The sequence below is a fragment of the Aythya marila genome, assembly GCF_965140915.1.
Source record: "Aythya marila genome assembly, chromosome: 11".
In the NCBI taxonomy this organism is placed as follows: Eukaryota; Metazoa; Chordata; class Aves; order Anseriformes; family Anatidae; genus Aythya; species Aythya marila.
In genome coordinates, this window is record NC_139052.1 from 21,088,801 (window position 1) to 21,116,656 (window position 27,856).

General features: G+C 45.2%; 2 protein-coding genes across 5 annotated transcripts in view; one reads left to right on the plus strand and one right to left on the minus strand.

Annotated features, from left to right (window-relative positions):
- Nucleotides 1-201: 201 nt before the first annotated feature.
- Nucleotides 202-20,128, minus strand: MORF4L1 (mortality factor 4 like 1). 4 transcript variants are annotated; one of them, XM_082768837.1, is made up of 14 exons: nucleotides 20,012-20,128; nucleotides 17,446-17,492; nucleotides 15,966-16,033; nucleotides 14,459-14,524; nucleotides 13,958-14,044; nucleotides 12,939-13,019; nucleotides 10,316-10,378; nucleotides 5,885-5,910; nucleotides 5,205-5,293; nucleotides 4,808-4,909; nucleotides 3,102-3,190; nucleotides 1,704-1,876; nucleotides 1,312-1,396; nucleotides 202-895 (listed from the first exon to the last, which is right to left on the minus strand). In XM_082768837.1, the coding sequence occupies exons 1-14, from the start codon at nucleotides 20,049-20,051 to the stop codon at nucleotides 811-813; spliced, it is 1,101 nt and encodes a 366-aa protein (XP_082624963.1). In that variant the 5' UTR covers nucleotides 20,052-20,128; the 3' UTR covers nucleotides 202-810. The 4 variants fall into 4 exon arrangements, with proteins under 4 accessions (XP_082624963.1, XP_082624965.1, XP_082624964.1 ...); XM_082768839.1 differs by lacking the exon at nucleotides 14,459-14,524; XM_082768838.1 differs by lacking the exon at nucleotides 10,316-10,378.
- Nucleotides 20,129-22,195: 2,067 nt separating this feature from the next.
- ADAMTS7 (ADAM metallopeptidase with thrombospondin type 1 motif 7) overlaps nucleotides 22,196-27,856 on the plus strand; it is a 45,306-nt gene continuing 39,645 nt past the window's right edge. Inside the window, exons 1-3 of the mRNA XM_082768998.1 lie at nucleotides 22,196-22,339; nucleotides 23,442-23,794; nucleotides 26,649-26,820. Of these exons, the coding sequence (XP_082625124.1) occupies nucleotides 22,258-22,339; nucleotides 23,442-23,794; nucleotides 26,649-26,820 (607 nt within the window). The 5' untranslated portion in view covers nucleotides 22,196-22,257. The remainder of the gene's footprint in view (nucleotides 22,340-23,441; nucleotides 23,795-26,648; nucleotides 26,821-27,856) is intronic.

The window sequence follows — 27,856 nt, forward strand, 5'->3', positions numbered from 1 at the left end:
AAAATAACCCCAGAGAAAAAGAATCCACCTCACTGAAATTGGATGCATTAGCTTTAACTAATAGTCCCTGGAGTTAAGAAGAAACAAAATATCTCCAACTCAATACTGCAGATCTTTATATTCAGAGCAATGCACTTTGATCATATGTGACATGATATTATCGTAAATGACCAGTCCAAAGAGAAATATCAGAAACAATACTTGAAATTAAAAAAAGTTTATTTGAAGATCTGTAAAACAGCTCTGTAAGAGACCAACATTTCCAAGACACTACTATATAATGCATTTTCCTACTGTTAGAATATAAAAAGTCACAGTCCTTCAACTACCTAAACAAAAACATACATTTATGGACCAAACATTTTACTTCCAACACCAAGAAAGAAAATGGGTTTGAGAGTCAGACTAATAGCACCACAACTAGGTGATCACAACCCTCACGGGTCTGAGTCTGGATTTGTCATTGCTATGCCATAAAGCAGATTCGTTAGGCACATCTTAATGTCAGACCCATGAGCACAGAAGAGTTCATACAATGAAATATAACTGCATTCTTTTCACATTCCACTGATGCAAACAGTAGCAAGCCAGAAACACCAAAGTTTCCACTAAACTCCAAGCATCCATTTCAGTACAAGAAAGTTTTCAGAACTTAAAAATGCCAGTTCCATATTAAACACACAACTTTATTCACTTTATGTTTACATAGTCTGTGCAATAGAGACATGTGCAATAGAAGGGTGAAGAACAAGACGAAGTGGAGAGTATTACAAGGATCCAATGATCACTGTGTTGCAGAGCAGCACACCATTATACTGCTTTCCGATGATATTCGGGAGGGGCTACTTCATAGTCACTGGCACTAAACAATGCAGAGGAGTTCTTTGCTAAGTACCTATGAAAGATATTAAAAAGATGAAATGATTTTCTCCTGAAATCTGTTTAGCATCACAAATGAATCAAAAGGTGTTTAACTGAGATCATAATGAATGATTTAAAAAGTATAAATCCACTTTATAAATCCATCCACATTATAAATCTACTTTATAAATTCATCCACTAGAAAGTCAGCTGTCCAAAGCAATTAAGGATCTGACACCTCGTGCCAAAAATCAAATCCAAACAAGCTGGTGTCAAGCAGCTCTGGCTCCAAGTGAGCACGGGGAGGTTAAGATTAACAGGATGGAACCGCTTACATTTGAGGTTCAGTCAGCTGCTGAACCTCAAAACCCCCCCATTCACTGAAAATAAGCAGACTTTTGTAACGTGACCCAAGTTTTGTCTTGTTAAAAGGGTTTAAAAAGTACTTACTTTAAGAAGTCATGCAAATAGTTTAACAGCAAAGCCAGACTCTTCTCATCAAGCGGTGTGTAAGCAAGCATAGCTCCGATTCGTACTGTTCAAAACAAGTAGCACTTCTTGTTAGAGATGATTAAGTATTTCAGTAAGACTAAACCTATACTAGCATATATGAAAAGCCCAGGAATCTATTTTTATGTAGAACCTAACCTATAATAATTATTTTGCATTCTAAATCATTGAATAACTGACCATTAGTCTATGGAATAAAAATAAAGAATGAAGTCCCAGGTTTCAAAGTTGCCTGTCAAATTTCTGCAATTCACTCCCATCGATACTCAAGACATGAGAATTGTAAGGATTTAATTCTCTAACCTCTCTCCAGCCTCTGGTGAGATACTTACCAAATAGCCTCAGTAGATGTGGGGCACCATAGACTTGAGACATAGGAGCATCTGGGTGATCTGCTAAGATTTCAGCATATTGGGGCCTCTCAAACTTGTACAGTAGTTGTGTTCCCAGCATGACATTGAAGTATTCTTTAATTCCAGCCACAACTTCATTGACTGCATACTCCCTGGTAAACAGAGAAAACATTGCAGATCTTGTTCTAATGACTGGATGAACATTAAGACTGGAGTTGGCTTGGCGAGTCTGTGAAAGTTCTGGAAGTCTTTTACAAGCCTTCAGATTTTTCCAGGAAAAATGTCTGGAGACCTAAAAATGTACAGCTGCGAGGAATGGTGCGTTTCAAGACCTCCTTTAAAAAATGTTTTGAAAAAGCTCGGTTTTAGTCATCTACTCAAATTAGCTTGCACAGTCCCTTCAAAACAGCAAACTTCTAAAGACGTTTACCAGCTCTTTGTTTTCAACCAAAGTTAATCCTAACTCTCAACAGTTTAAAACTGTCTGATTAAAGTAATCAGACTGAACTACTGCTTAATGGAAGGGGACAGCCATCCAATATTTCAGGCAATTGACTCTTTGTAACTCTCAGTGCCATGCTCTTACAGGCCTTCAACTTCACAACGAGTTGAAGAACAACTGTATAGGAATTTATTTTCTGTATAAGCAATCATCTGTCACTCCACCCAGCAAAAGTTTAAAGTGGCCATTACAACTAGATAAATACATCAAAACACCCTGACAAGCCAATAATATACTTCCTCTTGAATTGAAGAACAGTTTCAGACTTCAGGCTTTTGTCTGTGAAAGCAAAAAGCTTCATTTAAGAATAAACACACCCTGTTTGTTGTCACAGCTGGACCGCTGATGCAACTACAAGCAAGAATCTTCAAAGTACCACCTCAGGATGATCAGCTTTGGCCATCCGATTCTTTTAAGAGAAGTCATCATCTACCTGCCTGTCCTCCACCCCTTACCTCAACGAGAAAGCATGCCAATACGGTAACACTTTTTGCTCATCTGCTATGTAGCCTTTTTGATAGTTTGTTCAGCTTACACACAGCAAGCAACACCTAATTTCTTCACCCAGTGTAGAAAAACTGAGCTAGAACGAAGGGGATGGAGAATGATTGACTTGGCTTCTATCAGCTTCCTTCAGGAAAAAAAAGCCTGGGGAAGGGCAGGGCATGAAGGAGAAATAACATCCAGAAAGCAGAACCAGGTCTTTGAATTACCTCCTCAGATTCCTTAACTCCTTGATCACCTTGGTCTTGAACATTAACCTGAGCACAGGGCTGGGTTTATTCGTTTAACAGCTTTACTAATTTTCCCATGAACTACAAGTGCAGCAACAACAGCAAAAGATGTAGTTACGGTTTGAAACGACTGCTACTTACTTGTTATCAGTATTTCCTCGTGATTTCTTGTAGTTTGCATAATCCTCTAAAATAGAGTCAACATTCTTCTTGGCAGGAAGATAGAAGAGCTGGGAAAGAAACAGAATTGAGCAAATGCAAGTTGCCTAAGTTGTGTAGACATTTCTATCTACGTGCTAGCCTTAGACAGACATAAGGATATTTCCAGAATTAACAGGTTAAGGTGTCAATTCTTACTGAAGGAACATCAACTGTTTTAGTTGTGCATACTGAAATACTTAACAGCAACCACAGTCATGTTTCCATTTAATGTTTCTGCTGCTCAAAAGCAACCTGAACTGCCAAAGTCAATCCAAGAGCCAAAGGTATGCAGCAAAGCACACAAATGCCAGTGCAGACCTGCCTAGCGCAGGTCACACGGCTGTTGCAAAAGCAACGGTGACAGCTTTGATTATTCTTTGTCTGCTTTGCTTCTTGCTTCTACAGTTCAGCAACGGGTACCACCGTGTGAAGCAAACAATGCCACTAGGCACATGCTGGGAAGTTTCACTGCCTGCACCATCTAACGATTATCACAGCTACATCACAGCCTGCAGGACTGAAGACGAATATTTGTAGCTGTGATTGACCAGTGATCTTCCATCTGTAACACCATACACAGATCACCTGTACTCAGATACTAGTTCAGTTACACCCTGCAAGGCTAAGCAGTAAATTCACAGATTTGCTTTGTTTCTTTGAGGCACGGGCCCCAGTTCACTTACCAATTTCTTTACCAAATTCCTTTCACAAAAGCACTATAGTCTGAAGATAATCAGGTAAAAAAATCCAGTCTGCAGAACTGGAGTCAGTGTAACACATACTAATACTTAAGCACTTTTCCTGCTGGTGCAAGCATAACATTTCTATTCAGCACAAGTCAGCCTTATCTATGTAGGACAAGATTTTTGTCCATCTGGGATTTTTGCTCACTGTGAAAACAGACAGTACCTCAGAGCTGCAATAAAATTCAAAGCATGCAATTGCAGCCTATCAAATCAAAAACAAACAACTTGCAATGCTATTTTCTATGCTTCTTGCCAATTTAAGTAAGCAGCTCCACACTAGTCATGACTTACTAACAAGTTTATGAAAGCGTATTATACTTTTTAAACTGGAAGACTGTCTTGTCTAGGTAAAATTACTGTATCAGGAAGCTTTATATAGATTCTACCTCGCAGAAAAGTAGAGAATCACTGCTTTAAAAGACTGTTTCTGTCGGAGCTGTAGAACTTGAGATACTTTAAGAATTGGGCAATAAGTGATGTGTAAACAAGACAGGAAGGAACTGAGATAGAACGTCTACCACACACAATGTTCCTACAGATTAGTTGTCTACCAGCTAAGCAAACTGTTCTAAGCATGTTTGACCTACTGGCATGTTTTGAGGAACACCACACTTCATTTAAAATTACTCTACTTTCAAGCTTATGCCCTATTAAACTGAATCTATTCCAGAAATGTACATTCAGCTCTGCTGCACCATGCTCATAACCTCACAGGTGACCTTTGTTTAAAATCCAACTGGGATGAGAACTGTCAAATACACCGTCAGGCTTCTGTCAAACTCTACAGGAGATTTAGCTACCCTGCACTTGAAGAGGATATGAAATTCCAGTTTATCGTCCTTGCCTATGCACAGATTTTTTTTTTTTTTAATTTATTATTTATTTATTTTTAGAGATTACCTGCTTTTGCCTGGTGATCAAGTCCCAGTCATCTACCAGCCATGGTTTCAGCTCTTCTGGGATTTTCACCTTTACTTCAACTCTGTTCATAAATGTTTCTTCCTGGAAAAAAAAAAAAGTGAAGCCACACTAATTACTTTCAGATAACTATCCAAGATAAGAGTCACCGTATCGGTTGTTTCCACAACTCAAACACATCACTGGACTACGGAATTGCCAAAGTAGACTCCAGAGGGAACAGGGAAATAACTCAGATTTTCCAAGGCCTCTTGGCAAACCTAGGGTTTTGCAAAATTATAGCATTTCACGCTGCCGTACCACAGAACAAACACTGCTGTCTGAGCAAAGCATCTCGATTTTCTGTCAAAAAGCCTACAAGGGAATCACCAACACGTACACTTTCCACTGTTGGATCAACTCGAGCCCTCTTCTTCCTAGGAGGCTGAGGAGTCTCACTGGTACTGCTCCCCTCTCCAATTCCAGGAGCTGTACAGAAAAGAGAAGTTATGCTGCTTAAGAAGTCTGGTAAGTCAGTAAGAAATGCCATTAAAAAGAAAAAAATAAAGCATTTAAAAGTAAGATTCAGACTTCAAGTCATCTTTTACTTGCTTTTTGTTTTAATATTACTTGTATTCTGAACATCACACATTTGTGACTCTGATCTGCTAAATTCATGCTTATCTGAAGATGGAGATTTCTGCATTAAGAACAAACCAGGGCATCAGTACCTGTAACGTTCTTCGGAAGAATGTTTTTGGAGCCAGCAGCTCAGCTTTGTGAATTGTGTCCCATGTCAATAAAAAACAACTCTGACTTACCAAAGTATTTCAGATTCACGTGGATACCACTTTGCTTTTAATTTGCAGGAAGTCAAAATCTTGGCAAATAGTTTCTGTACAAATCAGCAAGTTATACGTTCCTCCTGCTGGAGGGGAATGGACATCTAAAATCCAGGAGGAACACCATAAGGTGATACTGTAAGCAAACTTGGGGGGGGCTGATTTAAGATCTTATTCCAGATAAGAATTTTTCACTAGGGATAACCACTTCCACAAAAAAAAATAAAGATATACTTACTTTTCTGTTTGTTCTTTTTTGTTTTCCTGCAAGAAGAACACAAATTATTGCAAATATAAAGACAAGTATTTAAAGAATTGAAAGCCAGAAAAATTGTCCAGTAAGTTCAGAACCATGATCAAATACTTAGCCTATTGAGTATTTAAGTAGCAGCAAAAGAAAGGAAAAAAAGTTAAGTATGATTTATCAGTACAGTTATGGTGCTTTAAGATTTTTCCAGGACAAATGGTAGTATTCACATTTTGGGGATTCATTAAACTTAAACCTACAAAAGTCCAGAAGACAGGCCAAGAACAAGTATTTTAGAACAGACCTGACCAACATTTATCAAGTAATATCTACAGATACTTCGTATTTTCCAAATACTTATAGATGTTCTACTTCAGCATTTCAGGCATCACTTAAAGACAAAATACAAGACAAGGAAACAGAGGTGATGGAAATTATGAGTTGCAGCTAGCTGACTTTCCAGAAAAAGTATTGAAAAAAACAATTTTACCATTACAGCAGCATAAGAAAGCTTGAATATCACTATCAGAATTAGTTATATGCATGAAGTTGCATGATGATGCAATCATAGGCAGTCCGAAGTTTAAGGGAGATCGTGATTATATTTACTGGAAACATTTGGAACAATACTGAAGTGTTGTTCCTAACATTTATCATCTTCCAGATGCTGCTCTCTTAACACTTCAACACTTGGACTTGCCTAAATTCTCTCTCCTTAGCCCTTACTTTTATTCCAACAGTTATGCTGAGAAGCTAACTTCCAAGAATTTTAAAAACACTATGTGCAAATATTCAAATATGTCAAGATACGTTAATGACAAAAAAATAAACTGCTACATTATTAAAACTAAAATTAAACTTTGTACATTTACTAACCTTTTCTAGAAAATTTGAATTAAGAGCCTATTAGCCATGTTTCCATTTGCTCACTGTTGATAGGAATCCAGTTAAACCCCTCTCTCAAGAAAACAGAAATCAGTGGCCTAGATTCCAGATTGTGAGGATAAAACTCTTTACCAGTACAAGATTATTTCTTTGTTAATTCATCACAACGTCAAAAGACATTTGTATTCAGTCTCTGAACCGGGATTATCTCAGTCAGGAAGTAGTCAGTCTCAGAAAGGTCTGAAGACAGGAAAAGCAACACTTTTTTCAAGCTTCAAGTCACAAGCAATCATTAGGCTTAAAAAGAACAGTGGGCAGAGTAAACATCCCCTCTCCAGGAAGAGGTAACAACTGCCAAGTGAAGTCACCGATAATGGACTTGTGTATTGAAGAGAATGCCTTTCCTTCCAAACCTAGAGTAAACAAGAAGAAACAGGGAGTTCTTTTGAGAATTAATGTCACAAGATAAAAATAAAATCAGAGCCATCAGTCTAGAAGCAGAGTGTTAGAAAACTGGAGCGGACAGACAATCCAAAGTACTTCAAGAACTACTGCAATTAAGAGAGAAAACCACACCTGTGTTGCTGATGCACAGCGTCTAGCATAAACCCATTCAGGGCAGTTGCTTGTGCTCTCCAGCCTCATTCCTTACTTCTCGATTCCTTACATTTTAAGTTATTACATCTCTGCTTCAAGCCAAAGCAGCCATCTGTTCGCAAAGTCTAAGACAAACCTGATTTAGGGAACAAAGATCTCAGGGTAGAGATAAAGCATTGCCACTCGGCAGATTTTTGATGCCTGTACAGCAGAGTGGCTCTTCGGTAGGTTACGACAGCTGTGCAAGATGAATTGCTTCTGCTGCGTAGAGTAGTGTAAACATACAGTGCACTCAATAGCCAGGAGAAAGATGCAGCATTCGTATCAGAGCTTGTAGACAGCCTTATTGAGAGAAGCTGGAGCCTGCGATAAGCAGCACATCTGTAGGCAGGCTCATTAGAGACATACAGCTGAAGAACATCACACATGTTCCTGTCCTGGGTCTGGCAGGTAACTTCCTGCAAAGGAATTCAAGTCCCAAGTGACACAAAGAGATGAAACATCCAGGAAAGGCTGAAACACATCCTTCTGTGCCATTTTACACCTACGTGTAACAGCAAGCCTCGGAACACAGAGCAGCATTAAGTGTCTTTCAGGGTCATGCCTAGAGAATCATCAGGAGAAAACAAGATTAGCTTAGTAAAGAATTCAACACAAACATCGTCACGAGGAAAAACAAGACATGGGAAGGTTTGCTTACTCTACAACAGTTACGAGTCCACGACCATCTAGGTCAAATACCTGCTACTGCCCACAGAACTCTTACTTTCCCTAAACTCGAGCCTTTTAACAAGACTTAGAAATCTTTTGGAACCTCCCTACAACAGCTGGTTAGGATGCAAGCAGCAGAACGAAGGCGAGTTACCACCTGGGGCTCTGGGATTTGAGGTTAAGACTCTTGTAAATGCCAGAAGAGGGAGATCAGCAAGGTGCCAGGTTACTGATAATACGACAGCACAGATGCAACTAAGCTGTCCAAAATCTTGAAGTCTCTCCTAACACAAGGTGTCTAGTAACAAAAGCTTACATGAAAATACTCAAGTATGAAAAGCAAAGATGCTGAAGTCGTCGTCAGCCCTCTACTGCTCTCGCAGCTTGGTTACTAAATCAGCTGCAAGGAGCAGCATTCCCATCAGAATTCAGTTACAGCCTCCAACGCTATTAGCAAAGGATAAATACTGAAGTCAGAACCAAACACATCTCCTGCATGGTCAGGCGACCTGATCTTACACGGCACACCAAAGTAGAAGAGGTAACAAGAGCAGGAACAGTCGGTAGTGCAGAACTGCTCAATACCAGGAGTAACCAGTGGGTGGGAAGAGTGTTTATTGTAGAGATACCATTAAAGGGTGAAGATGGACCAATTAATCCTTCCTCAAGATGGAAGTAAGACCAAAAACCCAATCAGAAAGCATTAAAAAAGACAGGAGTCGTCATCCTCCTTCCCCTCCTCAGCACAGTACTGAATTAAAATGAGGAACACGCTGCCACAGGATGCTGTGGAGGCCAGAGGCCCAAATGGTGCAGAAATTAGGTAAAACAGTCCTACAAACGCCTATTAAACCCATCACATGGATATAGCCTCCTACTCAGAAGTCCCTTGCTGACAGGCTGCTAGGAGCAGAGGGTATTTTTGGCAGAAAAGCACCGCAGACTTGACTCACTTGAGGACTGTCCCCAGGTACGTGCTGTCAGTGACCACCAGACAGCACAGCGGGTCAGGAAAGTCTCCAGCTGGAGCCACAATGGCACTCCTAGGGTTGTTACAGCCTTAGGCAGCTGGCACAGAGGCAGTATTCGTATGCTGCCTGACATTTAGAGGACTGAGTAGCTCGTGTGAGAGCTACGAGCTACGCCAAAGATGGTAGGGGATGCCCCAGAGGACACGCAGCAGGAGCACATGCTTTGGAGCAACGTGTTCAGATTAAGAACAGGCCTTCTGTTAGAAAAAGTAACAATAATTCACATTTAAGTTGAGATACTGCTTTGAGAACATCTCTAGTAACACTGCTTGCAAATACATCAAAAAAAATACGTCTTCTCAAACCTGTTCCTCAGTGCCATACCTTCACTCTAACCCTCTAGGTTGCCCTTCTTCCTCTCCGAGCACAGGCTGACTCAGCTTACTGGTTTTAACATAATAATCACATTAGGCCCATCAAAGGTAGCATCAACTCTTAGAAACTGGAATTCAGCAGTACCATGGATAAGACAGTCTAGGAAAGCCAGTACCTGTAGGGTTGGATTTCACTTTCGGTAACCCACTGTAAACACACAAGTGTTTTCTATCAGTTTTTCTAGTTACCATATGATGATTAATTTCAAAAGAACTGTGTACAATTTGCATTTCATGCATATTTCTATTTAAATACCACTTAGAAATAGCTTTAAAAAACCTTTTGAACTAGTTGCTGCAGTTTACAGAACAGTTACTCTGAACAGACTCAAGCCATGACAAAAATACAGATTACAGAGCAAGATCAATCCTCACATTTGTAGCACCATCTACAGCAGCAGCCGAGCTCTCAGACTCGCAGAGCACAGTGCAGTTTATTACTGATTTCCATGGAAAGAGAACTCCAGGCTACAGTAAACATGCAGGCCAACTGTAATCTTCTAGAACAATCCAGTTTCAAAACCCTGAAGTCAGTTGTCTTCCACTTTCTGAACAGCGGGCACCAAATGCATTTAGCTGCCCAGAACATCCCCTTCTCCCAGCTGAAAACTTACACATTTCAGAGAAACTAAGTTCTGTTAGTCCACGCCAGCTTTAAAAAAAACACAATATTCTGCAGCACTTTGAATTGTTAACTGAATTGCTACCAGAGCTTACATCATTACAACTGACGACTTTAAGAGTCGCTAAAGGAAATCTATGAAAGCAAGGAGGTTTGGATTTCAGGATGAAAATCCTGGTTTGACAATCCATCCTTAACTCACCGCGTCGATATTGTAGGGGTCTCCAAACAGCAAACAGTATGCGCTCCATCTCGTCTGAAAAATCTAGGCACAATGGGGGTTGAGTTAAGGAAAGAATGTCAGACCTAGTGCTCAGCCTTTAAGAGAATCTATTTAAGATTCAAAAATTTACCTTTTTAGCGGTGTTTTACAATCTTATTGAACATTCCTGGAGGATAGTTTTTTCTTAGACTTATTTCCTTTGCATTCTCGTTTGGCTATCTGAGGAATAAGTTTTTACAGGTAAGTTTGAACAGCTCCCTCTGTTCAATCCTCCAAGAATGCTACAAAAGGTAAATTTTGAGGCCTAAATAGGTTGACAGCGTTACCCTTTTAGAATAGTTGACCAGTTTCTCCCCCTCCCCACCAACGGTACGTTATGTACCTGCAGCGACCTCAGATTTATAACAACAGAACAATCCCGAAGTGTGAGCTGTATTCCCAGATTTGTCACAAGCCACCTTGACTTCAGGTGTAAGCAGGATGTGAGCAGCAGCAGTTGAGGCAATAACGTGCAGTATCGCAACCCTGCATCACTGCTAAGTTCAGTCACTGCATTTCCTCCCCTCAGCCTCCAGGTAGGGAAGAAGATAGGGAGACTTTGTTGGAAGAACCAGAGGTCTAATTGAGAAGGATGCTGGTAATGGCTAGAGACTAGGAGCAAGATCAGTGCAACAAGCATATGGGACCCTGTGATAGAACCTTTCACATCGCAAGACTGCTGTTTTAATGACAGGCTTTCCTCCTCCCCCTTTTACTACTCTGATCTTCCACCTTCAAGGAATTAAGCTTTCCAATCACCATGAGAATTAGTTTCCTGTATGTTTTGCTACACCAGAAACAATCGCTGATGCTTAGTATTGTGATGACAGCAAAAAGCAAAACCACTCCCTTTGCCCAACTGGTTTTAACCAAGAGTAAAGACAGACCCAGTAACATGCTTTTGAGCTTTGAGTTTAAACAGAAGCTTAAGATGAAGTCCTTTTTGCTGCGTCACCTTGGATGCAAGGTGATTACATGTGGGGGAGAGGATTAAGCTGACTTTGAGTTCTACTGCTTTTCAAGTGGAGGTTTAACATTTAGCATTTTCTCAGCCCCAGAGAGCAAGTCACCACCCCACTGCAATCAGCCTGAACTCCCAAAACGCCTGAAGCTGACAGTACGGGGAACCTACTCCTGAATTTACTCTTAGGAAGTTCTCTGTAATGCAATTTGTAGTCATGAAAATATTTACAATTGAGTCATCACCACCTATGTCAAAATTATACATTAAATTAATTCTACTCCTACTGAATAAAACACAAGCAGACTCAAGTGCAACAACCCCTCGAGCAGTCCCATTAGTAATTACCACAATTTAGATATTTTAATTAGTTTTTAATGACTTGCATTAGGAACTGTCTGAGCAGGCTTTTTTCCCCCACCTCCTCCAAATAAAGACAGACTGACTACGTCCCTGTCAGAAGCCCATCCCAAGCTGAGAAAGCACACAAAACCAGTGTGCTTAAGGCACTTCAGAATCTGTAACAACAGACCAAAGGAATATACACGCAGCATTATGACCAAATCCATCTAACTCCCCATTTCGAAGACCAAAAGACAATTTACAGCCTTGGATAGGCTTTGGCCAGCTGCAAAGTGAAATCTGCATTCAGGATCTAGAGCGAAAAAAGCCTTTATCCACTGCCACTGCACTTCTCAAGCCAACGATACTTATTTTGTAACGCAAAGTTACCCATAAGTGAGGCATGAAATGCGAGGCTGCTGCCAAATGCTCTTAGCTGCTGAAATGACATCCCTTCCTTCCTCGTGAAGACTAGAATAATAAAAGGAGTCAGCAGTTCAAAAGATCTAGGATATCACATTAGAAATGAGTATATTTGTGATTAAAAAACTGAAGTACTACCCCAAACAGAAGAGTTTCATGACACATGAGCAAAGCAAAAGAGCTATGAGAATCTAAGCATAAGGCCACACAAGCCTATTCTGAAAAACAAAAAGGATGAAATGGAAGAAATCTGACAATTACGTTCTGATTTTTTTTTCTAATAAACATCTGAGCTTGCTTCTGGTCTCTTAAGATGCAAAACCATTTTAATAGCATGTGTTTAGATTTGGAAAAGACAGCAAAACACCAAAGGCTTCCTAGAAACGGTTTTAACAACTGTACAGTAAGAAGGCAAGGTATTTTAAGGATTTTTTTCCCCCCACATAAGTGCTTGCGCAGCCCGGAAGAGCTGCAAAGTTCTGTACAGAAACCAATTTCACTAAGACACACAAGTCTTATGAGGACGTCACAGTTGAGTGTCAGGCAACTAACTTGAGAGGAATAGTATTCCAGAGAACTATGAAGTGTTAATGTTTAGCCTACTCAGTACCTGGATCCAAGATTAAACATCATTCAGTCTTGGAAGACAGTTTTAATAAAGTAATTCAACAAAAGCCTTTCAGATACCTCCACAGTAAAATGCCTGCATGGGTTGTGTCAGGAGTAAAAGAATGGTTCTTTAGGCTAAACTATAAGAAGAAAACTATTTAGAGATCAATAGTAGAACTTACAAGCAAAAGTTTGAGTTTTTTGTTTTTTAAATAAAAAGCTTCTTACACTTCAACATTTTTCTGCTGCAGACCAGATGTCTTCTTGCCCGGAGCAGCACCTCTCATCTTCCCCTCTGCATATTGTTCCCTTTAAAAAGAATACATTTTGCAATAAGACTAACAGGAAAAGAACCTTGTTTTCCCCTCAAAAGATAATAGGTTATACAGAGTATTCACTAAACTTCTAGTAAGTGATTTCAAGTCTTATTTGGGATAAGGAGGAACAAATTCAACTCAATAGCAAGAAAAGGACTTTAAAGGTTGGGCTAGGTGATCTTAGAAGTCTTTTCTGGCGTAAATGATTCTACGATTTAGGCTTCTTCATATAACAAACTTCAGAGTATAAACCTCCATTTACACCATCCTCTTTACTCAATCACCTAGAAGCAACACACTAACTGCTTCTGAAAAATAGGACATTCTAGACAAAAGCACTTTTGTTACACAAAAAAAGAATCAAAAGACTAGCACTCATAAAAATCAAAGTATTTGCATGCATCTTGAAGCTGCCTGAGAAGATAACAGAATGGTTTGGGTTGGAAGGGACCTCTGGAGTTCATCTGGTCCAACCTCTCTCTCAGTCAGGGCCACCTAGAAAAGGTTGCCTAGGAACATGTCCAGACAGCTTTTAAATATCCCCTAGGATGGATATCCTCAGCAGTTAACAATGTATTTTAGGGATACTGCATAAGGATCGTTTTTGGTCACCTAACTTCTGTGTTACAGAAGGTACTTGCAGTTCATCAGGTTGCCTCTCCATTTCATCAACCTACTCTTCATTGAAACCCAAAGTAAGTTTTAAAACTAAGCAGCAGCTCACTCTTAAATTTCTGGAGCACTGAGATCAGAATACCTCTGTAGGCCAAAGCACCACAAAGAACAGAGACATCCTTCTTGAAGGCATTTGTTGTAGTTTTCTTTTTTTGGTTGTTTTGAACTTACTGCCCTCCTTTGACATATAGCTGTTGGATTGAAGCCCTATAGATAAAAATTATTCTGCTAACAGTGATTAACAAAAATACTTACTGATTGGCCTTTTGAAGTTCCTTTTGTTTCTGCAAATTGGTATCCACGTATTTGAGCACTCTGCTTTCTGGAACCCATTCATCCCAGCTGGAAAAAAAATAAAAATCAAACAATTGTTCAAAAACACCACAGAACTGCATTCTACATAAAATAGGATCAATCAAAAGCTTTGCAGAATTTGAGACTGAACTTTGCTTTTGTTACAAGTCACGGACTGGCACAACTGAGTGTAAGTTACTAAACGCATTCCCCACTGCCTGAAGCTGTAACAGTTTCTCTAGGGAACTGTAACCCTCAGTCATTTCTGAAAGTTTCCCAGATTTGAAGGATAGGCAATTTGGGAGGGAGGGGACTGTCTTAATATAGAAGAATCTCAGGAGAAAAAAAAATCTACACTTACTAAATCACGGGGCATCTGTAGCCATAACTATATTATGAAGCGAGTTTCCTTTATCTATTCCAACATTTTATAGGTTAACAAATTCAGCAATAAGATCTTACTGTAAGAAGAAGAGCTCTGATTTCTGTCTGTGAAGGAAACCAAGATGGCATGAATATTTGAAGAATCTGAAGTGAACGATGTAAGAGAACAGGTGTTGGGGAAATTGCCATTATGAGCAAGAATTCCACTTTGACAAAGAGTGGATAATCCGAGCAATCTGACAAATTATTTCAAATAAAAGCACATTAAAAGTGGCCAAGTTATTCTGAAACATGCAAGTTAAAGCTCTTTACATGAGTTCTGTGTCATTTTCACTACATGGCAATAGCTACCACCCTTGGAACACAAAAGTGACAAAAACCAATGCCACTGCAGGAATATAAAGTTTCCAGGATTCAGACAAGCCAAGCTTTGCATCCAAATGCTAGAGAAACAGACACGCAGCTGTACGTATCCTAAGGTTCCATTTTTAGGATAGTGCTTTGGTCAGATAGGTAAGCTCCTTGTCTTATTCCTGTCTGTACAGCTGTGAGACCTCCACAGAAGTGCTATATAACTGCAGTCCACGTTATGCTGTATGATGAAAAAACTTCCTATCTTGTTGATATGTGCAGAAAAAAAATAAGCCGAGCTATTAACAAGTAACAAAGGACCGTAATTACAGAAACCAAAGTTAAAAAAATCACATTGTCCCAGTTGTATAGATATTGCAGCAAAGCCACTTTTAATGTAGCTGGAAGCTTGAAGGCAAAAAAAAAATATATATATATATATATAAAAAAAAATCAAAAATCAGAAGGCCTTCTGGAGTCTGAATAGCTAGAGCTTCTGCTCACTAAAACCTTCCTTTTCTTAAATTCAAAACCGAGTGACAGAACTCAAATTAAACAAAAACTACACAAATGCAACAATCTCATGACAAAATTAATCCTCAGTGAGCTGCGCATTGTATCATGAAGACATCTTTATTCTTTAGAAGCATCTTACCGAGAATTCTATTATTTGTGCAGAAGGGAAAAGTATCTCTAACAGCAACTTTGCATGAAAGGCCAGAACCAAAACACAGGTTAAAACTGCTCCTGTGAAACACTAAAACAGACAGCTCTTCCCATTCTGAAAGCAGCCTTCACAAAGGCATGTTTTTCCAAATCTTTGCTGCCAGAAGCAATTTAAGAGTGAAAAACACAGCGAGTAGAGCACTTTGATCCACTGCACCAGGGATTACCTCTCATACCGGCACGCAATAAGAAAGTTTTTACACTGAATATTTCTGCCAGGGAGGAATTACAATAACTGCTGTCAAACTTGAACAGAGTACTACAAAGCCTTCCCATTCATTAGTCTGCTGACACCCTAAGCTAGTTTGTCTAGATAACCAAGGCCTGCAGGAAACAGCTAGTTAGGCAATGTTTTCTTTGTGTTGCTATAAATCATTGACTCAGCTATACAAAAATGGGTCAAATTTATAGAACCTTCTAAAGACACAGAGGGAAGAGCTTGTCCATCAAGACAGTATTCAAACCGATGAAAAGAGACAATGAAGGTCTGCTTTATGGAAATACTTACTTTTTATTCCAGCCACTGTAATGGATGAAGTATTTCACTTGCTTGTCCTTTATGGCAACCTTTACACACTGGAACAGAGAAAAAAGTTTGGTCAGTACCACTGAGAACAAGAAGATCTCTGAACGAGTTTTGCTTTGTAAGCTTCCAGACTCTAAGCATGCAGAGATTTCATGCAAGCAATTGAAATACCTGGCAGCAAATTCACAGCAGAAAGGAAGTTCTCTAACACAAGTTACTGCCTATTTAGATTTGGAAGGGCTAGGCAAACAAAGAACTCTGCTCAGCTATCCAAAGGGCCACTTTCATTGACAAGAAGGATTGGAAACCCCTGAGGGTGACCCAAAGAGTAAACAAGCAGTCACTTAACTACCCCAAGATTAGCCAAAAGCCATTCACTAAAGAGCTTGCTCACATGCAGGCCCCTACCTCACAGACAGGTAAGCTGGCTGAAGTAGAGGAGTCTTCAAAAGTACAAAATAGATAATATGGATCTCTGCAGTCACAGAGAGCACATTATATTCAGTAGAAAGGGTTGCAGTAAAGGCTTTTTCTAGATTAAGAATGTACAAACGATGTAAATAAAAACAGGTACTCCTGTTAAAGACTGGCCTCTAAAGACAACACCTCTCAGAAGCATCCCTCCCTGAAACTCTTCTGTCTGAAAGTTCAGCACAGCCTGCAGGACATCAGCGCAGCTCAGCCAGAGGAAGACAACGAGATGAGCCGGGACAAGCACGCACACGGCTCATAACTGAACCTTCCCCTGCACCCTGACAGCTAGGAGCTGAAGCTACCACATCTGTGTAAAAGGAGAACATGGCCAGAGACTTGCCTCTTCCTGCAGAAACACAACCCAGACGACAGACTACATAACCCTGTCTAGTCTTATCTTGGTGCCCGCCCATGTTCCCAAATTCCTGGCTACACCAAAATAAATCCGTCAGCTTAGTCTCAGATAAGGCACTTCATCCAGAAAGGATGAGCCCTGCCCTGGAGATGCTGGGATACAGATGCTGCTGTACCACTTCACAACATTCTCAAGTTGCTTCACTGTTGGAACACGAAAGCACACCCTCTTTGGCTCTAACTTCTAATCCCTTTTCTCTTGCCATGCTGATTGAGTCACCTTTAAGTACTTCTGAGAATCCAGTCTTCTGCCATACAGCATTTGCTCAAGATCACTGCCATATCTCCTCCCTGTACTTCCTCCAGTTTAAAGAAGCATTAATACTTAGGTGTCAACACAGAGCAGAACATCTTATTTTACTGCTGAACTCAACACCATCATGCATGGAACAAATTCAGTGTCACCCAGACCTGCAACTAGGAGGAAGGATACTAGGATATCTACCTAATATCCTTAATTTTAGCTCCTGGCCTTAAACCCATCGATGTAAGGCATAGCGAGTAAATTAATACAATTCTTTACTTTCCTGAGCAGCAGTGAGAAGCGCCTGCAGCAGCGAGCAGCCACACGTACCTTTGCTTCATAAAGGAGAGGTCCATGAAAACAAAGCACTCGCTCACCTGAAAGAAAGTTGCAGATAAACATCTTAAAATAATCCTCATATATCATTTCTGCAAAATACACGTTATCAAGTGCAGCACAGAACGAATCCCAGGTCAACCAAGCAAGGAACTCGAAGGCAGAATCTGATCTGAGAAGCAGGTTGCTGTCTGGAACATCGATTTACTGTCGTACAGGAGGATCAAAGCTGATTACTTGGGCCATGAAGGAAAAGACAGACTCCTGAGGACTTCCCCAAAGAACACTCATGCCAGGACAGCTGCACACAAGTCATATCTGAGCCTGCCCACAGCTCTGCAGAAGGGCTGGTTAACTTCAGCAATCAACTGGCCCCAAGCCCTGTGCTCCTGCCTGCACTTCTGGCCACCCCCAGCCTGCTGAGGGTACCCCCATTTTGGGGAATGTACCCCCATTTTTGTACATTCAGTACTTTGCCATAAGTCAGAACTTCTTTATAATCACAGCTAACAACCACAGACTGCAGTCCCCGCATCCTTCACACAGTCCACGAGCACTGCTGGAAGCCACACCTCTCCTGCAATCCTTATGCAAGATCTTTCTAGGCAAGATGTCCACATTTACTACGAGCAAGGACACGAACCTCGGTGTTGCAGAAGGGTTACCACGAGCACAGAGGAACGCCAACGGGCTCTTCCTCCTCCTCAGCTTACTGCAGACAGGCACAAGGCTTCTCCTGCACACCTACAGACTGCTTCTCTCCTGCGCTGCAGAGACACCCACACCTATTCATTATCCCAGAGACGGGGTTTGGAAGAGAACAGTTCTTCAGCTAAAATAGCTGGCAGAAGCTAGCTGAAGATGCTCTGTAACACTCAGGAATGCCACGCTACACAGAACATCCCTGCTGCACCAACGGCTTGCACCCAGGCAAGAGCGGGCAGCTCTCCCGGCCCCGCTGGCGACACCTTCACGTGAGAAGAGCTTGGGGAAGGTGGAATTCAGCTGCCCACTCCTTCAACTGTTCGACGTGCAGAGCATTTATAGAAGCAAGAAGTTCCACTTTCACATCAAAGGGAAGGCTTGTGTCACGGCCCTGACATACAGGCTGGTAACCAGCATCTTGAGAACAGACCAAAACCAACAAAATCCCACCAGCACCACCAGGAAGACAAATCTGCTTTAAGCCTCTCCGAAGTTGAACTTGACATCTGAGGAAGACTCCCAAGACATTTCCCATTCGTTTTTAAAAAAAGTCAGTGACAAGATTAACACCCGAGATACCAGCAGCCACTAACTCCCACAGGACCAGGCGCCGATCTCCGTTCCAAGAGTGCCCGTACAGACAGCTTCTAAGCACACCTATCATTTCTCTTGGGAAATCTACAATTAAAATAATTTCACTTGTCATGCTGTGAATGCCCACAATAAAGCACTTGAGCCTTAGGCCTGCAGGCAGCTTTATTCATGGGACGTTTCTCCATTTTGGTGCTAATGCTGAGATTACAAACACCTATATTTAGGGAAGAAAGTCCAAATTTGAACACCTGTTATAAATTTAAGCCACATGTATCCCTACAGCTATGAACCATTTCCGTCTGGAATTCTACCCAACCTTTACCTTCTGCAGCCCATTCCATTTCACCTGAACTCAGTTGTTACATCGTGGATCGCACGTTAAAATCCCGTGTGTTCCTGCAGGTTAACACACTGGTGTCAGCACGTGGCATGAGGTGCCAACACACAACTGACCACGTTCTGCCCCCAGCTGCCCCGATGCACACCCAAGCACTGCACTGAGGGGGGCTGAGCAGCCAGCCTCCAGCCCTTCTTCTGCCAGCTGCATTTTTAGAGACACAGCCACGGCGAGGGACGGGGAAATAAGTTTTCATTTACCTGCATCAGTACCAACCACAGCCACTACCTAAAAATCAAGATGAATGCAAAGTAAGCCCTGCAGGAAGCAAAATCCTATCCGTTATTGTCCTAAAGCACCGGGTGTGTTGATGTTAGCGTGGATCCTGTGATCCCACCCCAAATGCTGCAGGGCCCCAGCACGGCGCCCATCGCCCTCCTGCGCGAGGGTCCCCCCTGGGAGCTCCCCATTAAGCAGGGCGAGTGATGGGCACCTTTTGAGCTGGAGAAGATAAAACTCCTGACGTGGCCAGAAGATTTCAACACTTTTAATGTATGTTAAAAATTAACACGTTAAAAATTAACCTGCATGAAAATTAAGCGCGCTGTGCGTGACAGGGAGGGGAGAAGGGCAGCCTCAGGCCTGACGGGCAGGATAGGCCGAGAAGAGGAAGAGAGGAGGCCCGGGGGACCCCCAGCCCTTCCAGAACAATCTCCCCGCCTCAGGGGCCGGGGCCGGGGCCGGGCCCTCCCCTCACGCTCCCGGGGCCCGGTGCTGACAGACGCGGCCCGGACCCAGCGCCCCCCCCGAGGGCGAGCAGGCCCCGGGGGCCCAGCCGCGGGTACCGGAGCCCCCCCCGCCCGCTCCCTTTGTCCCTTCCTTTCCCTCCCCAGGCCCCGAGGGACCCCCCAGCCCCTCGCTCACCCTCCTGGAACTTGGGCTTGGGGTCCTGCTTGGGCGCCATTGAGGAGCGCCTCCCGCGCCGCCCGCCCCCTCCCCCGGCGGCCTCACCGCCGCCGCCGCCGCATCACGCGCGGCCGGCCCCAGCCCCCGCCGCACCGCGCATGCGCCGCGCCGCCGCGCCGCAAAGCACGCTGGGGGTTGTAGTTCGCCTCGTCAGGAGCCGGACACCCCCCCCCCCCACTCCATTATGCCCCCCTTTTTTCTCCGCGCCCCCAGACTGCGCGGCTCTGTCCGTGAGGCTGCGGGGGGGCTGGGGAGCGGCGCTGCTGATGCGGAGCTACACGAAAAAAAAATAAAAAAAAGCAGAGAAAGGCAAAAAAGAATTACCCGCCCAACGTGGGGCTCGAACCCACGACCCTGGGATTAAGAGTCCCATGCTCTACCGACTGAGCTAGCCGGGCGTTGACACCAATGGTTGCCTCTGCGGTACTCGGCAGCGCCGCCCCCGCTGCGGCCTCCCCGGCCCCGAGTGGGGCCCTCAGGGGGCGGCCGACCCCCGGTACAGCCCCGGGGCCCGCGGGGACCGAGCCGCGGGGCAGGCGCCCACCCTCGGGGGCTGGGGCCGGAGCTGCCCGCAGCAGCTGCCCCGCTGCCTCCTGCCCTCGCTTCTGCGAGCGTAAAGCTGTGCGTGTGGGCAAACCCCTCGTACTCGAGCAGCCGCGCTCTGTTTGTACATGCAGCCGAATTGTGTGTTTTTCTGTCAAAATGCTTCCTGTGATTATTCGGCCGTATCTCTGTTGTCATATTTTCACGTTATCACTTCAAAAAATAAAAAAAAAAAAAAAGGAAAATGCTAGCCAGGCAGACAGAAGTGGAGCAGCACTAGACGTAAACGTCTGGGAAAGCCACGCGTGGCCTGACAGCACCAGACAGTCTTCAAACCCTCATGCTGGCTTTTTTTTTTTTTGAAGAGATAAGGAAATAAATATTTTGCAATTCCACATATGCTTCCTGTACAGACTGCGCTCGATGCAGTGTGGGGTTGGGAGGGCAGCAGAGCCACATATCCATCCCAGCGCAGGAATGTCAGTGCTGTGGGTCACTGCCCCTCTCTGGAGATATTTAGCAAGGAGGAGGCAGAAGTGGCCAGATTCTGCTTCCCTTTGGCGAAACCACCGTGAATGCAGTAGCACGGCACTCACTGGGCACTCGGTGGCCTTGCTGGAAGTTGCCCAGAGCCATTCAAGTGCAATTGGTTTTTAAACAGCAGGGTGCCTTCAAAATTAACCTCGTTCTTCTCTGTTGCTTACAGAAGACACAAAATGCCTGATTTGGATGAGTCAGACATGAAAATAATGGCACATCGAGTGCGCTGCACATTATGTATGCAGACCCAAACTGGCAAACACTCTGACCTGGGCTTCATCCTATATCAAATACATTTTATCATGTCTTATAGCTAAATTACGCTTACAAATGCAGACTTCTGAGCATGAACTGCTCCGTGTAAAAAATGTCAGAGAGCTCCCCACAACCAAACCTGGAACACCCTGTCCTCATAAACCTGACCCACAAGTAATCTTTCCAAATGTGCATATCAGAGACTAAGCACTCAGTTTGGCTATTCCTTAAACATTTTAGCCTTCTGGCTTAAATAGATAGAGCTAGGTAGTGAGATCTGTGTGATCCTGACGTGCAGAGAGAACAAGCAGGGAAAACAATACAAATAATATGCTCAGTTAGTAACAGTCACATATTTCATGAGGAAGGGGCTATACTTGCCTGCAGTCTTCATGCCCTGCCAAGGAGTTATTAAATAGAAAAAAAAAAGAAAAAGATGTAAAAAGGGAAAAACCCCAACCTTGTAGTGTCGTTATCAGTAGAAGGGGAGATGGCAGCCCAAATAAAGCCTCAAAGAGGCGTCGTTTTTCGGTGACATTTGTGCAGTGGGACGGGGGAGAGGTGGCAGTCTCGTGGAGGAGACTGCAGGGAGGGTGCGGAGCGCCCCTGGGTGCTGCGGGCCCCTGGGTGCTGCGGACACCCCCTCGCAGCGGCCGCCGGGGGGCAGCCCCGGGCCGTGGCGGCCGCCGGGGGGCAGCGGCGGGGCCGGGACAGCGGCGGGGCGGCCCCGCGGGCCGGGACACGATCGTTGCCCGGCCCGGCCCGGCCCGGGGCTGCCCCCCCCCCCAAGTTTTTTTCGGAGCCGAGCTCCGCCCGTCGCGGCCCCGCCGCCGGGCGCCGAGCCGCCGGTGCCGCCGCCCGCACCCATGCCGGGCCCCGGGGGGCTCCTGCTGCTCGCCGCCGCGCTGGCCGCGGGCACCCGGCAGGGAGGCAGCGCCGGGCAGCCAGGTCGGGGTGCTGGGGGGTGCTGGGGGGGGGTACTGGGGGTGCTGGGGGTGCTGGGGATGCCCGCCGGGATGTGCACGGGGACGCGCTGGGGATGCCCGGGGGTGCGGAGCCGCGGCTGCCCCCGTGCTGCCGGTGCGGGTCCCGCCGGTCCCGGGCTGCCCCCGGCTCCCCCCGGGATCCCCCCCGGGGTCTCCGGTCCCGGAGCGCCGCGGCCGGCAGCGGTGGGGGCACTGGGGGGCTCCGGGCACGGGGAGGTGTCCTGCTGCCAGGCATCTGCTGCAGGGGCTCCAGCCTCTCTTTCAAAAGTGGGAGCTTTTCTTTTCTTTTCTTTTCTTTTCTTTTCTTTTCTTTTCTTTTCTTTTCTTTTCTTTTCTTTTCTTTTCTTTTCTTTTCTTTTCTTTTCTTTTCTTTTCTTTTCTTTTCTTTCCTTTCCTTTCCTTTCCTTTCCTTTCCTTTCCTTTTCTTTATTTTTCTCTTCTCTTTCCTCTTCTCTTCTCTTCTCTTCTCTTCTCTTCTCTTCTCTTCTCTTCTCTTCTCTTCTCTTCTCTTCTCTTCTCTTCTCTTCTCTTCTCATTTTTCCTTTCCTTTCCTTTCCTTTCCTTTCCTTTCCTTTCCTTTCCTTTCCTTTCCTTTCCTTTCCTTTCCTTTCCTTTCCTTTCCTTTCCTTTCCTTTCCTTTCCTTTCCTTTCCTTTCCTTTCCTTTCCTTTCCTTTCCTTTCCTTTCCTTTCCTTTCCCTTCCCTTCCCTTCCCTTCCCTTCCCTTCCCTTCCTTTTTCTTTTCTTTCTTTTTCTTTTTCTCCTTTCTCTCTCTCTCCTTTTTTTTTTTTTTTTTTTTTTTTTTTTTTCCCTGTAGTTGTTAAACAGCAGGATTGTGTGCATTGAAACCAGGACTGGCCCCAGCCAGTGGAGAGGAGAGGTGGAGATGCATTGCAGGAGGGCAGAGAAGAGAGTGAACGTGTGGACAGTGCACTTAGCTTCCAGGCACTGGCAGCTGGCAGCAGTAGTGGACACAACTTACAGATCAACAGATATTTGGGTGCCTGACCCCACTTAGGAAAGGTGATTAACCCTAAAGCTAACCACGAAAACCCTTTCTTTGCAGACCCTGCTCTGTGGTCATCAAGCAGCGACATCGTTCATCCGATCAAGGTTGACGAGACTGGAGCCTTCCTGTCCTACGATTTGTCCCACCGAGTGCTTCACAGAAGGTCTCTTTCCTCCAAGAGCAAGTTTCTCACCTTCTATGAAATGCATTACAAAGGCCAACCCCTGAAATTCAACCTGAGCCTCAACAACAACCTCCTCGCGCCCGGGTTCGTCAGTGAGAGACGATACGGGGGAATCGCTGACGCCAAGATCCAGTCTCACACTTACAACTCCTGCCACATGATTGGGGAGGTTCAGAGCCGGACCCTGAAGGGCGGCCTGGCCGCGCTCAGCACATGTGATGGCCTGGTAAGTACTGAGGTTCCTCACCCACAAAAAAACAGCAGAAGCTGTGTGAAATCCTTTTTTTTTATTGTGAAAGTAATGGCAAAAGTCCTGACAGCAACAGAGTCAAGATCTCATTGTGTAGGTCTGATGCTGCTGTGGATGGGCTGACTGTAAATTTCCCATGGATTCCAGCGGTTTGGGAACTCTTGGGACTGTGTTTACTTGTGTTTGTGTCCAAATTCCCAAAGACAGCGATTCTCATATCGCATCTGTCTTCCAGTATATAAATGTAGGATTACGACAAACACATCTGAAAACGAGGTTGTTCAAAGCCTGGAGCCTGGTTGTTCACAGCAGGATAGTGGCTCGTATGTAGTGAAACTCCTTTAGGTTTTGCAGATGTCAGCAGTCTTATTCAATTGTCAATATTTTCAAAGGCAGTTGTGGCATGTTAAGAAGGGAAATTTTGCTGAAAGCCACTGTCATTAATTAGAGAGGGGTGGAGGCTCTCAGCAAGGCACATTCACACCGTGTCTGCAGTAGCTTGCACCTTCCTGGCACAGCTATCGGGTCCCCACGGGGTTTAACATCTCACAGAGATTTGCAGGAGCGTTGGTGCCAGTGGAGCAGCTGTGGGAGGTTTTGGTGTGTTCAGTGGTCCAAAAGCGTTGGCTCTGGCAGGATAGCATGGCAAGGCCGTGCAACATGCTGGGCGCATCCTGGAAGGTGTCGAGGTTGTGCTTTTCCCACCAAATTTAGCAGCATCTGAGGGTGATCGGCACCCCGCACTTCACAGCTCCCTGAGCAGTCGGGTCTGGTTGTTCTGGTTGCACTCTCACCCTCAATTTCGCAGCTGGGGTTCTGCCAACGAGGGCGTGGGGTCTGGAGGAAGCCTGCCAAAGAGAGGGAGCAGAGCTCAAGAAGGGGCAAGCAGCTCAGCCCGGAGCTGGGAAGCACGGTCTGAGCTCCGTGGCTGTCTTCGCGTTGACTCCCTCCGTGACTTTGAGCAGCTTTTCTGCCCGAGGAGCTGGGAGTGGAGGGACTTCAGGGGGATAAATGCTGCAGGAAACAGCCAGGCCTTTCATTCTGATACAGAATAGACTGATGTGTCTGGGAGGAACCCACGACCTTTCAATTCATTTTTCTGTGGATGTTTGGATGAGAGAAATCCTGGTGGCTGTAATGTGCACGGGAATAGAAGCTGTCGTAAAGCTCCCTTCAGAGTATTGCATGGACAACACACACATGTACTCGTAACATGCGAGGCTCTGGAAACGTTTGGCTTTCTGTCAGACAGCAAACCACGGAAAACCACGCTAACAATGTGCTGTGTGTCTCACAGAATTATTTAGGAAAGAAAAGCCTGTCCCTGAGCTTTGTTACAGTGAACTCACTGTTACCAACATGCCACTTGCATCGTGCTAGGTATTCCGGGCTGTGAGCCGGGAGGCTCAGTGCCACGGGCTGCAAGAGCATGTTGTGTGGGCACGTGGTGGGGATGCGTGGGATGTCAAGCCCAGCCTTGCTTTACTGGAAGCACTCTGCAGCTCTTAGCCATGTGCTCTCAGCAGCTGGTCCAGCAGTTGTTACGTGCGTAGCACAAGATAATCGTACCTCAACACCCGTCCCCACCTTTGGGATCTGTTTCTCTGAAGGCTTCACCTTTCTGGGAGTGCTTTTTCAAGACTTTAAACGCCTCCTGTCAAGGATTCCAAAATGCAATGTAACACTGAGCTGGACTGTGACAAACGAGGTGCAGTAAGGTTAACAGGCGTGCTTTAAACAGAGCAAACCAGACCTTCCTGCAGACAGCAACCCGCTCAGTGCTTCTGCAGAGCCTCCCCGGGGCAAAACACAGCCCTTTCGGGGCACCCCCAGCAGGTTTACATGGGGCTGCTCCAGCTGCAGACCCCTGCCCAGGAATTTTTGGTGTCTGAGTGTGAATCTGCCCATTCAGAGAGCTTCTCAAGCAGCAAAGCCAAGTGCTTGCAGATAAGTTTGTTCCTGAGATGCAGTTTGGGGCTCTGGAGTCCTGGGTGACTCCGTAATAACATCTTGCATTTGGACCGGGGTCAGGGGATTGTAATTAACCAAAGAAAGTTTTAGGGTGTCGCTTCCTGCTGTAGGAGAGGTCCCGGTGACACATCCTTTCCTCATTGCACGGGGATGCGATGCTCCTTGTCCCGACACTGACTTTCCATGATTTGAGTCCCTGCTGAGATCAAGAGCTCCTGCGGGTTCCTCCTCCTCTTCCCCAGGGGTTTGCTGCTGCTTGTCCACAGGAAGTCTGCAACCTGAGGGTTCAGTTTACAGCGACGGGGCTTAGTGCAAAAGGCCAGAAGCAACTGACTTCATCTCCTGAGGATTTCGTTATGAAAACATCTCCGCTGGTCCAGCAGTTGCTCAAAACACTGGGGCTGCACTGTCCTCAAAGCCACACTTCGGGCTTTGTCCCTGGGCTTCGCAAAGCTTCTCCAGGAAGGTCAGGGAGAGGCGGTGTGAGCATGGAGGAGGAAGCACAGCACACACACATTCCTGGTGTGCTCTGCTTCTGGTTCTCTGGAGAAGGCATTGCTCTGCCTCAGCAGCCCTGCAGCCCCTGAACTCCTCAGCGCAGCCACCATTCAGCTCAGCACCCCCTGCACTTTGTGGCTGGGATCTCTTTAGCTTCCCGTTCCCTTAATGATCAGTCCCCGCTTGCCTGTTCTCTTTGGTCTGGGATTTTAGAGCTCACAATATCCACAAACCTATTTTCAGAGGGGACCTGCTTCTCCCTGCAATATTTTGCAAACCTCTCCCGTTCCCAGGTTCTTTGGTGTGAGTCTGTGCTCGATGCGGGTGGCCTCACGGTGACGTCTCTGTCTCTCCCCGCTAGAAAGGCGTGTTTCGGCTCATGAACGAGGACTATTTCATCGAACCGGTGGCCGCCAGCATTCCCGAGGACAGAGTGGCACAGCCCCACAGGATATACAAACGCCACGCTCCTGAGCACCGGGCAGAGCAAGGCAAGAGGCAGGCGGCGGCGCGGGCAGCCTGCGGCGTGCAAGGTATTGTCTCCTTTCTCTTGCCTCTCACCATGGGCCAGTGGCAGCCGGGTCCTGGGATTCACAATTTGAGTTCTGCAGTTTTGAAGTGCACGGTGACAAGAGCCCTGGTCCCCTCAGCAGACACGGTTATCTTAAAACCCAGCGTTAAGCTCCTGAGATAAGCTCCCAGTAGCCAGCTTTTAGCCATAAAGGACACCTAGCTGGCCAGCAAGGAACCCCTTTTGTGTCTCAGAGCACTGAGGCACAACTGCCCCATGTGCTCGAGGGGATGGGCCCTGGGTTTTGTGGTGTTTTTTGGGGGCGGGGGGCAGCACGGGGCTGCTCGGTTGGGGTCTGTCCGAGCAGGGGGCTCCTCGCTGCAGGACGGCCAAGTTTCCAAAAGCGTGGGCACACAGCAATTTCCACGAGCGTTTTTCTTGTGGGAAGGCTGACCACCGCTTCAAAACGCGACTCAAGAAAATTTGCTTGCTTAGTTTTGTGGCATTTATGACTGCAGCCCACAGGTCACAGGAATTATTGCAGGGTTTTTTTTCTCCTGCCAATTTTCCTGTGTTTGCTTATGTTTCTCACATACATGACTCCAGTGCATGCTGAACCTCAGGCCTCTCGCTCTCATCTTTTTCTTCCGGCCTTGCTGCAAGCGCCCTGTGATGTGGAGGCAGTGTTTGTTTTCGTTTACATGCAAGCATCAGGTTTTGACCTTTCAGAGTAAAACTTGGCTCCCATGAGCTGAATTCCAGAACTCCCATTTAGTCCAGCGATCCAGGTTGTCTCCTTGATCCTTCTGCCCTGCAGTGTTACTGCGATGCAGATTCAACTCTTGTTTGGAGCACCTTGCTTGCAGTAGTGTCTAGGAACCAACTTGATTTCCACAAGAGCAGCTCCCCCTCCTGCTTTTTGGTGGGGTCGAAACCCAGCATTTTTCCTCAGTGGCCCACCCACTCCCCATCTGCGGGGCTGGCCCCGCTAAACAGGTCCTGGGAAAGGCAGGAGGTGGTGGCTCAGATGGGCAGCGCTGTCACCTGAGAGCAGGTCC

Excerpts from the sequence above, each read along its gene's own strand:
- MORF4L1 (XM_082768837.1), bottom strand. The coding sequence starts at position 20,051 with ATGGCGCCCAAGCAGGACCCCAAGCCCAAGTTCCAGGAGG. Across the intron at positions 5,294-5,884 it reads AAAAAAGAACAAACAGAAAA|CTCCTGGAATTGGAGAGGGG; the intron begins GTAAGTATATCT and ends TTTTCTGTACAG. Across the intron at positions 896-1,311 it reads TATTTGCATGACTTCTTAAA|GTACTTAGCAAAGAACTCCT; the intron begins GTAAGTACTTTT and ends TATCTTTCATAG.